This window comes from Mustela nigripes, chromosome 7 (genome assembly GCF_022355385.1).
Source record: "Mustela nigripes isolate SB6536 chromosome 7, MUSNIG.SB6536, whole genome shotgun sequence".
Taxonomy (NCBI): Eukaryota; Metazoa; Chordata; class Mammalia; order Carnivora; family Mustelidae; genus Mustela; species Mustela nigripes.
In genome coordinates, this window is record NC_081563.1 from 80384113 (window position 1) to 80397860 (window position 13748).

The 13748-nt window shown below is 40.1% G+C and overlaps 1 protein-coding gene across 1 annotated transcript in view; it reads right to left on the reverse strand.

Annotated features, from left to right (window-relative positions):
* Positions 1-267: 267 nt before the first annotated feature.
* AFF3 (ALF transcription elongation factor 3) overlaps positions 268-13748 on the reverse strand; it is a 535863-nt gene continuing 522382 nt past the window's right edge. Inside the window, exons 19-23 of the mRNA XM_059406264.1 lie at positions 11644-11715; positions 9715-9808; positions 7097-7146; positions 6712-6935; positions 268-4254 (exon numbers count right to left, since the gene is read on the reverse strand). Coding sequence (XP_059262247.1) covers positions 4133-4254; positions 6712-6935; positions 7097-7146; positions 9715-9808; positions 11644-11715 — 562 coding nt within the window. The 3' untranslated portion in view covers positions 268-4132. The remainder of the gene's footprint in view (positions 4255-6711; positions 6936-7096; positions 7147-9714; positions 9809-11643; positions 11716-13748) is intronic.

Genomic DNA, 13748 nt, shown 5'->3' on the forward strand with positions numbered 1-13748 from the left:
CGTTGTTCTAATATTTCCATCTTTGTTAGTTCAAAATTCTCTTCTTTGATTCAACCAAATATTTGCAAGCATTATTCCACCATGTTGGTTTGAGTTGAAAAAACATGGCACATATAACTTAGGGAATTAACTTGCGTTGTTAAGAGATGTTGGGTAAAACAGTGTCCCAATGTCCCAGGATTTCTGGTGGGACAAGCATCAGTGAACTCAAGTTTCCTATTCAGCATTTTCTGGGACACTGGGTTGTGTCCTTCTGCACATGTGTGTGTGCATATGTACTTTGGAAATGGGAAAGACAAGTAGTAAGCTGTAGTTATAATGAAGAAAACCATGCTTCTGTCTTGCCCTTGGAAAATATCAGACCTAGTAATGATAATCTATGGGAGCTGCATTTAAAAAATTCATGAAACAACAGGTTGTTCCTGAAGAGATTATGAACTGGGGACCCAAATACTTATTTGAATATATTTTGATCCAGTTTCCTCGAAAAATATTCACAGAGATTGGTGGACTTTTTTTTTTTTTTTTTTTTAACATACAACTCAGTTTTCTCTCATTTACAACATAAATCATTTAATGTAACATTTGCAACCTTAGAAAGGCAGACATATTTAATCCAGGTCAGTTTATAAATTCCAATTTCACATGGATTAAAAACTGCAGATAAATTAAGTCACAATAATATCCTGTACATGCATTAAGGCTGGTGACTGCTAAAGTCTCTTGGGTATCTACAAACAGGAAATCACACACAGATTACTGGGTCTGAAGAGTGTCTACATTATTAAAAAAATCTTGCTTTTTTCTTTTTGGTGATACAGATTTCAACAGTAACTCTGGAAAACTGTGAAAAATGTTATTTAAAAATATATATGTATATACTACTGCACAGTTTCAAAGATGTGATTCATAAATAATGTTGGCTGCACTGATTAATCTTGTAACAATTACTGCACTTCCAAGGTGATGTGAACACGCAGTGACTTATACTCAATGTTAGGCACTAGTAATATCCTTCAGGCATACTACAGTTTTATGTTAGCTGTATTGTACATATATATTTTTAAATGTATGCATTTATACAAACTGTGTATATTATGTATGGGATGTCAGAAATGTACATATCACTGTTATATAATACACACATCATTGTTTTACATACTAGGATAAGTTTTAGTGCAGAAAAATCTCATTGCATTGCATTCCATGTGTTCAATCTAGTACACAATTTGTCAACTCTTCAGATTATTTTTCCAGTACATTCTTTAGATAGTGGGTCCGAGTTTCCATTTGCAATTTGAATGTTTCCAGAAATATGTGTTTTAACCAAGCCTTTATTTCCAGGCACAATCCTGCACATAAGTCTGATCTGTATAGAGAGCAGTAACAAATTCCAGATTTTGATCAGGAATGTATTTGGGTAACTTTCTTTCAAAGGTAACTCTAATATTGTGATAAAGGAAGGCATCCACTCAGGTCATGGAAGGATAAGGTCAGCTGAACTTGTGTTGAACTTCTGAGGAAATAATGTGTCTTCAAATAGAAAAAAATGATAACAGACATTATATGTTTAAATGGGAGAATCTCTAGAAGAATCTACATGAATAACTGTGAGCAGTGGTTGTCTTCGGGGGATGGGACATACTACTTTCTACTTTATACATTGCTGTCTTCGTTTGAATCTTTACAACTAGCATGTATTAGTTTTATAATCCAAAAACACAAGAAAGGTATTCCTACTTTGAACAAAGCTAAATAAAAGGAACAAGTTATGAATGACTTTCACAAACAACAACCAGAAGATGGTTCCTTACCAAAATCACATATGCCAAAGCAAACAAAAACTGCTGTCCTCACATGGTCTGTTGATGAGATCAAAGACAGGGAGGGACCTACATGTTCTGACCATTCCCAAAATAACCAGTTCCAAGTTTTGCTGGGAAACATGGGCCACCTAAGTGCTTAAAATGCTGTGGGCACAATCAGCCAGGGGCCACTGCTGTGTTTACCCTGGGGTTTTGTGGGTAAGCACATCATGGGGCTCCCGTAAGACCTGTGACTTTAAGGATGGGCAGGGCCAGAAAGCACCCCGGGGATACATGATGTGGACCCTGAGGTTCATCATCCCTTTACGTGAGAGTTTCAACTTTTCATCCGAATTCAGCAAGAAGAAGTAGAAATAAGCCTTGGTCCTCCAAAAAACAAAAAAATCCAAAATTTCCTAAATTAGACTCAAATTTCCAACATAGGAGGGGATCATGAACTCTGCCAACAACTAGTGAAAGGGATGTGAGAAACACCTCATATAAAAGTAAGATAGAAATATCGGTAATATTTCTAGCTTCTTCAGGGCTGAAGCCAAATACAACTTTTATAAATATTTCACTGGCTTCATTTCCCTTTGAACCCTTTTAATTTTGATTCATTTAAGATCACCAAAGTTGCTCAATCATTTTGAATCAGTGCTTAGAATTACAGCAGTCTTATTTCCCACCTACAGGTCAGGTGACAAAAATATGACCATTATAACCAAACCAGTAAGAGCATCAGGGGGAGCATATATCACTATCTATTATAAATGTTTTGTGCCACCATCACCTTGGAAAACAGAGTGTTCCATATACGGCATGCACCTGTCTTTTTCAGACCATCCTGGTGCAATTCTGTCAAATGAGAGGCTTCAAGGACATTATTTTTGTTTTTAAGGATATGGCAAGGTCTATCCTCTTTTGTAGGAATTTTTCTTTTTACCAGTATTTTTTATATCCAAGTATATTTAACAAAAAAACTAAATCTAGGGCACGATAAGAGACTATTAAAGTTTCAGACAAAAACTGTAAACAAACAAGATGTCAAAAAACTAAAATGTAAACTTCATTTAAAAAAAAAAAAAAAAGGAATCAAGGGCAATACATAAACATACCAGACACTCGGGATGGAAGCACGATGCTGTAGTCGCTGCTACCCCAAACAGATTAGCGGTCTTTGCAAAAATAACTTACCCTGCACAGTAAGCAGCTTGCTAATCAAATCCTGAAACACAGTCCCCAGATTGAACTGCATTAAAGGACTGTGTTCTGCCTAAAGAGTGAGAGGATCAGTCTCGTGATAGCGAATGGTTCTCAGCCTGAGAAGCAGCTGAAACAGACTCCTAGTGAAGAGACATTCTAGGAAATGTCCTAATTTGGCCAAGAACATTTGTAAGAGCGCTATCACAGAGAGAAAAGACTTGAAAAATATTGGCTGATGAATGCCATGTGGCTCTGTGGCCACCGTGTCACAGTGGCAGGAAGAAACAACACATGTGCTGGGTGGGCTTGTCATGGCACATGCAGAAGCTTGCAACTCTTGACTGAGCTCCGAGCACAGCTGTCTTTTAGTGTCGGTTAGCTTTCAAAGACACTGACTTTTTTGCCAGATCCCAGTGCCATGTACATATGCTTTTGAGGGCAGGCCTGTGGGATTTGATCCATTTGCTCATGATGCCTTTAGGTGATAATAAGTTGGATGGAAGGGGTGGGGAATAGACAAAAGGCAAGGTATTTGGTCACATGCAATCTAGTAAACATCAGGCACAAAAATAACTGACTTCTTTTCATTATTCAATTACCCATAAATACACACAATTAAAAATTAATTGGGGGAATAGTATATTAATACTGAAAGTAATCAACAATGTAAGAACTAGGTTCATCTTAACTGGCAGTCAAGCTTTTGGTGTGCTGTCTTGCACCTGGTTAACTAACCCATGAGATTTTGGTTGAATGTTCTAGAAGTCATGGTTTAGCTTTGAAACAGAAAGTGTGTGTGTGTGATTTTGTGTGCATGTGTGTAAGTGTATATTCTCTAATCAGAAACCTCTGCTCACTTTGCCTAGTTTGGGATTACGAAAACTAGACGAAGAAAACGTGTTCTCAAGAGCTGTGTATCTTACACACACACAGGCAGATTCTTCAACACCCACACACACGTACCAACACACATGCCCTGGGAAAAGACCATTGTTTGATGTTGAGGAAATATTCACCGCAGTTTGGGAAATGCTGTGGCCGGGGACTTCAGTAGCACAGTGTCCAGACACATGGAGCCGTCTGTGGAGACGCGATCACAATCCAGCTCATGGGCAAGGTCCCTATGAGAGGTGAGTGCTGTTCCGCAGCCAGTGTAGGCCCTGCTGAGAGTACTGGACCAGATGTTCCATGCTGCTGTGCAGGGTGACAGGCCCCATGAGCAAATCCAGGTCATTGAAGAATTCTAGGGAATACAGAGAGTTGTTTGAGTGACACACAGGCTAATAAGTGTGCTCCCCTGGGAGACCCGAGTGACTTAAGAAAAAAAAAAAATTCCCTTTCTCGTCTTTATAGAAATCAAGGATTCTCTATTCCATCATGCAACTTGAGCATTCACTGGAACAGAATCCACAGGTGGAGAACTCATTATATATCCAAAGGATTCTATTGTCCATTTCTCATTTAAATGAATAACAATTACTGAGCCAAAGAGCAAAGAAAATTTACTTCCTCAGACTGCATTGTCTGTGTGCATGAACGCTTCCTACCCTGGATGGGGGTTGTGGCTCTGTTGCCCCTTATATTGGGCTCAACTGTAGTATGTGCTGAACCCCTGGAGTGAGTCCAAGGGAGGAGGCTCTAGTCCCCTGGAGGCAAATCAGAGAAGGGTTCTGAAAAATCCTCCTGAAGTCACATTTTAGTCCCGAGACAGTCTCTAGGTTTGTCCTTTCATTCAATATTTATTAGGTGCCAAGGCACTGTTCTAGGCACAGGAGGGCAGAGGTAGGGGAGTATACCATGGGGAATAATGTGTAGGCTCTCAGATCTCCCAGAGATCCCAGTGTAGTGGCTAATACAGACAAATTCGTATGGCTCTCATGCTGTCATAACTGGATCACCGAACAACACCTTAAGGGTAAGTATCTGGGAGAAGTTTTTCAGAGGTGCTCATATACATGCTGAATGAAGTCCTACTGGTGAAGGCAAGGGAGAGGTTAGAGAGGACCCTCAGGTGGCTGGGAGGATAGCTAAAGCAGGAATCCAGGAGCAGAAGAAGGGAGGAGGAGTGGGTCTGGGAAGCAATGCCGACTTTGCACTGGACGTGCAGTACTGAGCCCTCTGGTAGGAGACATCCAGTAGACAGCTGGCAGTGCCATCTGGAGCATGGCCCGCTCAGGGTCTTCCAAACTGGCCATGTCAATTTTGTCCTGTCCCTTCTGTTTTGTTCACCTGTGATGCCCATCCCACTCCATAATCAGCCACAAAACTATTTGTTTTTCAAAATCCTGTCCCACACCAGTTCCTCTAACAAGCCTTTCTTGGTGGCCTCAGTACCCTGGCATTGACCTCCCTTGGCATTCCCATTAGATTTTCATGGGGCACCATGAAAATGCATTCTGGGATGCGTGTTATGTACTATCCAGTTTTATTACCAATTTCATGTACTCAGGACCCATCTACTTATCTGTGCCATTAATTCCTCATCTCAATGTGGACATTCTGGTCTTGTTCTCAGAAGCTTATGATATCATCTGAAAATTCACATTTCATGGCTTCAAAGTGAGGTCAGATTTGCACTCTCACCTGCTGCTGGAGGGAGAGTAGTAAATTGGTATAATCTTTTGGGAGAAAGTTTATAATATATGTTAAGATATATAATAATATGTATCTTAAAGGAATCTATTATACCTGTTGACACCCAAATTCTCCCTCTGATGAAAATAATCAGAATATGGACAACGATTTATATGAAGATATTTATCATGACACGATTTGTAATAGTATAAAAAATTGGAAGTGACATAAATTTCCAACAAGAAGGGGGCAGTTTTGAGAAATCATGATACTTTATGACTATATAAGCACTATTATGACAGTTTTCTAGAACCACCATCATAGATGTTTTTGAAGAAGTGAGTGACATGGAAAAATGCCTGATATATTGTTAAATGGAAACAGGATGCATATGGACTGCAATCTTACTTTGGTAAGATTGTGTGTATTTGGAGAAGCCTAGAAGAAACTACAGTAGAATGTTAAGAGTAATTATTTCTTGGTGATAAGATTACTGATAATTAAAAAATATTTTTCTCTGTAGTTTTTCACATTTTACAAATTTAGCCACAGTAGACATGTGTTTGTCTTATAATCTGTGAAAAGAGAAACCTTATTTAAAGAGAAATAGAGCTTATTGCTATCTAGAAAACACTCCCTTTTCAGTGGTAAGTGGTAGGTGCCTATCACGTAAGTAGCTAGGAACATTCGTCCTCATTAATTAATCAGTTCATTCATTCAATGTTCCAGCTCCCCAGCTATGTTCTAGGTACTGTGGAGGTGCTGGGAACACTAAACTGAATAGAAGATTACCCCTACCTTCAATGAGCTCACCATCTCAAGGGAAAATCACGCACGCATGCGCACGTGTGTGTGTATCCATACAGGTGTCTACGTCATTTCTATGTACCTGCATCGTGACTATCTCTACCTCCATCTCTAATCTCCCACAGTCAACATTAAGGTCGGTCAAGGCACAGGAGGCTGTGAATGAGGGGGAGAGGTCAGGCAAAGTTTTACATAGTAAGTGACAACTCTTATTACGTCTTCTCGGGTGAATGATGAAAACTTGCTTGATGATGTCCAGCATCAGGCTGGCTCACCGAGATGTGATGGAAACACACACACATTCCCTGGAGGTACACACCTCTGTTCTCCTTGGCCAGGTTGTCTGCCATCTCCCAGTAGTCATAGCTGTGGAGAATGCTGTTGGTGATGCTGACATGATTGGCTGCCATCTGGTGGATGCGCTGTGGGATGCTGACGATGGTTGAAGGGGACAGGGCATTGGCATTGGAGAGGCTCCCCTGAGATCCCACGGAGCTGGTCGGGGAGGGGTTGGGAGACATAGGGGATGGGGTTCCAGTGCTCCTGGAAGATGAGAGTGTAGAAAAACACAAGAGTGTGGAGGTTGGTACCGGGTGAGGTAGAACAGCCCTTCCCCACCCCCCACTACTGTAAGCAAAGCAACACATGGCCCAGTATCATGCCGTGTCTCATTTATCACCTTTACTTTGGAGAAATGCACTTACTTTCCACTGGCCCCCCATGGAGATGGGGCTTGGGCAGCTTTAGATGAATTCTGCAGGAAAATAAAAATGTTAACAGTGAGTCCATCTGTTTAAGTTTAAACAGCTGATAGTAACATGTTCTTAGGTGACCGCTGAGAGAAGTAATGGCAAAGACTGCAGATAAAATGAAGACTCAGAGAAACTGAATCTGGGAAGTTAAAATTACTAGGCTACTGTTTTTTTTTTCTGGAAGCTAGTGGGGGGTAGGTGCATGGCCTGCTGGATTTCACAGTGGGCTATAATGGAGAATTTACTCCACAGCCTGGGTTTTCATGCACCAAATTCTATGTACCAAATTAAATAATAATCCTGAGGGTCTGTTGAATCCTAAGCCAGCCTAAATTTTTTCAACTAGCTTAATTTTCCTTAAAAGGAAAAAACCAGCAGGAGTACCCCCCATACCTACCACCCCATTGAGAACACCTTATATTTAAATGTAGGGCATATCTACAGAAACCACTGACATACATTTAATGCCTGAAAATATATGAGACACCAAATTCTATTGTTTTGACTTATGAAGCTTAAAATTATTTCTCTTGAAGGAAATTGCTATTGAATTTTTCTAAAAGAAAGATTAAAATATATGTCCTTAACAGAGTATTCAAAAACTGATTAATCTGAATATTTTGATTTAGGATGTTGTGTTACATGAACTGGTTGTCTGCATCACGCATTGAAAAGAAGTTCTGCCTGTGGCAAGGAAAGTCGCTAAATGTACAGACAGATTTCCCCTCTGAAAGCCTGATAATGTGTTCTTGCACGTAATTTTAAGGGACTAGTAAAAAAAAAGAATGGTCTTTATGATACTGATGTGAATTTTCTAAAACAGCCTGAGTGTGGTTCCCCAGAGACAAGGTGTTTCTTTTGGTTAAAAAGGACTCTAGGAAGTGGTGAGTGATTTTTAGTTTTTAGTGGAGGTGTTACCAAAATGGTAAGAAATGGCCTAACAGGTTGCAATTGGGGAATTGCCCTCAGGCCTCTTCTATTACCAGGAAGCCCTGTGACTGTAAAAACATATGCAAGAACCAAGTCTTTTTTTTCAGAGGCAGCTCAGTATTGATAAAACACAGTCTTTATGGACAAATTATCATCGCCGCCTGAAGCTTTCATAATCCCTGAACTTTTTTTTTTTTTAAGATTTCTTCCCTCCCTTCCTTCCTTCCCTTCTACCCTCTACCTCTCCCCCCTGACCCCCTCTTTTCTTTCAAGAGCAAGGGAAGAGGGAGAGAGAGAAGCCTAAGCAGTCTCCATGCCAAGCACAGAGCCTGAGGCAGGGCCCAAAACCACAACACTGAGATCATGACCTGAGCTGAAATCAAGAGTTAGATGCTCAACTGACTGAGCCACCCAGGCACTCCTATAATCTCTGAACATTAAGTACCATTTAAATGGCTTTTAATTAAGGATAAATACTAATAACCTCTGGAGGGGAAACCCAGATGTTTATGTTGTGTTCTTTGCCCATTCTGTACATATTCATGAATGGCATTCATACGTGCTAAGAAATTTTTGTATCCCTTAAAAGTTCTGTTGTTAGCTCTGTGGCTTGCAGAATTCAGATTCCTTTTTTATTCAAGCATTTAAAAAAAAAACTCTAATAATGCTCTTCAGTATTAGCTCTTAGGTTCTGACATTTTGGAAACAACCTCTCTTGGCCTTAGGCCCCCAAAGTAAAGGAATAGGCTTTGTGTCTGTTCTTGTCATTATGACACAGAACGGTCAATGTGTCAAAACAGTTCTCTCCTTGCATTAGCACCTGGTTACTCTACATGCTTGACCAGGAAACCGGTGGCATGCTGGACACGGCCCATGGAAACTCCAACACAGCCTGGTCAACAGAGGTGATCTCTAAGAAGTGGAGGTTGGGCAGTAAATTAAAGGAACTAAATGATGGTGTATATCTGACAAATGGTTCTTAGAGGTGGAAGTGGTATACATTTCTTGTTTCTGAAGATAAATGGACAGCAAGGAGACCGAGAAATCTCAAATGAATTATAACTTCATGTCCATTTCACAAGTACAGCAGATAAGATTTTTTTTTTTCATTCCCCCAGTGAAAATGATTTCATTTCCTGAGATAGGTAGAAGTTAGCCTGGTTTCCAATTCTACCCTTATATTTACCTACTGCCATTGTCCTAGTGCCTCTGTATTCCATTGAGCCATTTCTTGTCATTTAAAACAACACCCTTACTAAAAATTAAATGAGCTACTGGAGGGAGCTATGAGGAAGTTCTAAGTAGTTACTTCCAAGAGGAAGAAGCTGTAAACGAACATGAGGAATTTGTTAGCTATGAAGAGGAGTTTCCTAGGACACTGGAGTGGGTAATTGGATCTTCTTTCTCTTGAGACTGTGAAAGTACTTGGACACAAGGCAGGGGGATAAATTAGACAGGCTGACAAGGTCATTTTCTGGGACTTGAACACCGTGAATACATCATAAAGGGGGTTACTGTTGATATCAGAGGGGTCCTGTATGCCCCCCAAAGCCAGGGATTCTACTAGGCTCCTCAAAAATGTCCTTGACCGGGAGACCACTGGGCACAAGCAACAATGCTGCCCACTAGTCAGACAATACCTTGAAATAGTCGATAAGTGCTTTTGAATACTTCACAGCGTGGTCCCTTTTGAGCCGAAACATCCGCCAGTACAGGAGAGCCAGGCAGCGGTAACTGAGGCGGAAAGAGAGAAATGGGTGCTGGGAGCATGAGTGTGTCCTCTGCCAACAAGACTTAAACAAAAACTCTTGTTGTTCGAAGGCACCCCATATTTATTTCACGATTATGTGTACGAAATACTATTATACTTATGTTTATGTCTGCTAAGTATCTGACTTTCCTTGTGTTCAAAAGATCTAATTCAAAATTCTAAGGAGTACACCATAAATACATTTACACTAGATCCTCGCTTTATTGCTTCTTTCTTGGTGCTAAGGGACAGGCCATTTTCTTCTTCTGCCACTAGAGGGCAGTCTCTCTCCATGGGAGGAGTGAGGGAGTGCTAACACACAGCTCTCACCATGGCTGGGTGAGTCTCTGGCCGGAGCCACCTTCCTTTCTGACTGCCCCCTGGTGCCCAGGACCTCAGCAGTGTTGGCTTAGCTGAAAGAATAGCTCTTTACCTGTTTGTATTCCCTTTATTTTTAAACTACTTTACTGGACTAGAAGTAGTTCAAATAAAATAACAGGTACAAATGTCTTATAAGCAGAAAGAATTCAATGCTGAGAGTAGTTATTATTTTATTGTTTTATATTTATTATTTACATATTAGTATTCTATCTTATATAATATGAAGTATTATTAATCATTATTAATTTGTTAATCCTAGTATTGAACTTTGAAAAGAACGCAGAAAGCCTTTCCTGAGACATACCCTCCTTTCCTTGGAGCTTTTCACTCATAATTATTTGCTACCTCAGATCTGGTGCTGACATGCTGGAATGCCAACATACCACATATAACTTTCTAGTCTCTTCTGAGCACATCAGATTGCAGATGATGGAAAACTACCCGAGGACACTCTCTTCTGTGTATGTTGATGTTACATTCCTTGACACTTGATTCTCCGCCTTGTAGATTAGGTTCTAGAGTGGAGTGAATCACCATAGAGCAAAGAATGTTGGATTTCTACAGGTAGGTGTCCTGTGATTTGGGAGAGTGGGATGAGATGTCCCAAGGAAATGTAATGGGGAAAACTATTATCCTCACATAATTAGTACCACTGTAATCATTACAGATATACAAAAGATCTATTACATATTGGAACAGTTTAAAAGAAATTCTTCTATTATTACAGTGTAATGAACTTGTTCCTTAGACTGATGTGTTGAGAACTTCAGCCCATCATCTTGATTCAGTCATACTAATCCCACATGTACATAGACAAATGGATTATTTTGATTGTGTCTAAAGTGTTAAACAAGAAAAATGACACTTGGCACAATTCACATTCAAATTATTAAAGCACAGACCTACCTGATTTTAAAGTTGGGTGTGCATACCTACACACGGATAGGTACATGCATGTGTGCACACAGGCACACACAGAGACATACACAATCACATAGAGTAACAATTATTCTTGTGTAATGGACCTGTTGATTCTCAATCACTGTGAATTCAGATCATGCATGGTATAGCAACAAGAAACAGTGAGGACTCTCCCTGGTCACCATTAGAACTGCATTTGGTTTTGCATGTCAGAAGACACTAGAAAAACGTATGCCTTTCAGCACCTGGTTTACCAATGAACATATACAAGGCTGAGAAAGGTGGTTTTTTTTTTTTTTTTCAAAGATTTTATTTATTTATTTGACAGAGAGAGATCACAAGTAGGCAGAGAGGCAGGCAGAGAGAGGAGGAAGCAGGCTCCCCGCCGAGCAGAGAACCCGACGCGGGACTCGATCCCAGGACCGAGATCATGACCCGAGCCGAAGGCAGCGGCTTAACCTACTGAGCCACCCAGGCGCCCCGAGAAAGGTGTTTTAAGCTGATATTATGCACTCACCATAATGCAGCCAATTGTTTGTCCTCTGGTGTTGCATTGGGGCCTGAATGGGTTTTTAGTCTCATAGCATACCTAGGGGGAAAAAACCAACAACAACAAAAGAAATTTTAAAGAAGCTTTCTCATTAATAATAAAACATCTTTTATGACTGAAGTTCTCTTTGCCCAATACTTAGTTTTTCATAGTACTTGCTGTTAATTCTCTCTCTCTTCTCTTTCTCTCTTCCTCCCTTCCTTCTTCCCTCCCTCCCTCCCTTCCTGCCTTCTCTAAAGAGGGAGGGGGGAGGGGAGAGGAAAGAGAGAATCTCAAGCAGATTTCCCGCTGAGCATGGAGCCCGACATGGGGCTTGATCTCAGGACCCTGAGATCAGGCACCCAACCAACTGGGCCACCCAGGTGCCCCATTTGTTAATTCTTTCTTAAAAGCTAGCTGAAGTAGCCCCATTTTCCCCGAAGCATGACACTACTATGACAACTAGAACAAAATAACTTTTAGGACCATCTAGACAGTTTCTGTTCCTCAACAATACAAGTCCAAATGCTACAGACAGTTGAGAGTAATACAAGATGAGTCAAGGTGACACATCCATTTTTACTAATTTAGACTTATGGCTGAGTGGTTGACAAGATGGAGTGAAGTTCAATCCTTCTAAACCAATATCCAGAAAAATGTTCACTCCCTGTACTCAGATGAATGCTTGGATTTACGCCTCTTTCATTATTCAGGAACTCTTACTTTGATGGCTGCGTAAGTGTCCCATGTGCACAACTAGTGGCATTTATGCACTTTACGTAATCCCTCTTATTTCTCTAAACCAAGGGGACTATGGTCATCCCATTCTCCCAATAATATACCAAGTTACTTGCAGATTTTTTGAGAGAGCTGAGACAGTAGGTGAATGGTCAGAAAGTTCTGGGTTCAAATTGGAATTTAGCCTCAATTTCCCTACCAATAAAATAAGACTAATATTGCTGATCACATAGCACTGTTGAAAGGATGTATGGGTAGAGTTCACTGTAAATACTTAAGAAATGTTACTGTTATTATACTAGCTCCCCACCATGCAGATTTGTAAGGTCTCTATCTCTGTGCACAGTTTTCCTAGTAGTTGCTTTGGTTTCTTACAAATGCATATGTGCCTTACTGAAATTCACTGGTGTTAACATGTTCCAATTGGAGTGAAGAGTGGAGAATTTATTTCCTTTTAGGTCCCTTTACTTTACTCCCTTTTAAATAATGTTATCTTGAATATCAGCTGGTGGTATAATTTTTCTTTTCATCACTGAATAGGATTTGTAAAACTCATGAGGAGGATAGTTTATGACATGAATCCTTATCTCTGTTCTTCTGTTGTTCTTTTTCCTTTCTGATGCTTCAAGATTCCTTCATTTGTCATCTCCTTTCTGTTTGAGGAACTTCCTTTAGTCAATCTTCATAGGTTAAAAACAAGCATTTTGTTTTTCTTAGTTGGAGAATATTTTTATTTCCTCTTCATCCCTGTATAATGAAGTTGCATTGAATCTAAAATTCACAGGTTGAGGGTTTTTTTCTTTCAGCACTTGAAAAATGTCATGCCACTCTCTTCTTTCCTCCGTGGTTTCAGATGAGAAGTCTGCTGTCATATGAACTGATGCTCCCCTACAGGTTATGTGTCATTTCTCTCCTGTTATCTTCAGGATTTTTTGGTTTTTGTTTTTAGTTTTCAGAAACATTGTTATGATGTGTCTTGGCATGCATTTTTTTGTTTTGTCCTACTTGGGTTTTTTCTCAGCTTCTTATAACTGTAGGTTTATGTCTTTTGCCAAACTTGGCAAGTTTCAGCCATTACTTCTTCAAATACTCTTTGAGCCGCACTTGCTTCCTCTCCTGAGACTACAATGATACACACGTTGGATCTTTTGTCCCTGTGCTTGAGGATCTATCCATTTTTTCTTTCAGTTTCTTTTCTTTTTGTTGTGCATGTTAGGTAAATTCTATTTTCTGTTCTCAGGATCACTAATTCTATCCTCTGTTGTTTTGTTGAGAAAGGTCTTCAAAAAGCTGTGACTGCCAGTTGACCTGGACCCTGTGAGCTGGTCCCAGGTCACTGGAGGCTCTTCACCTCC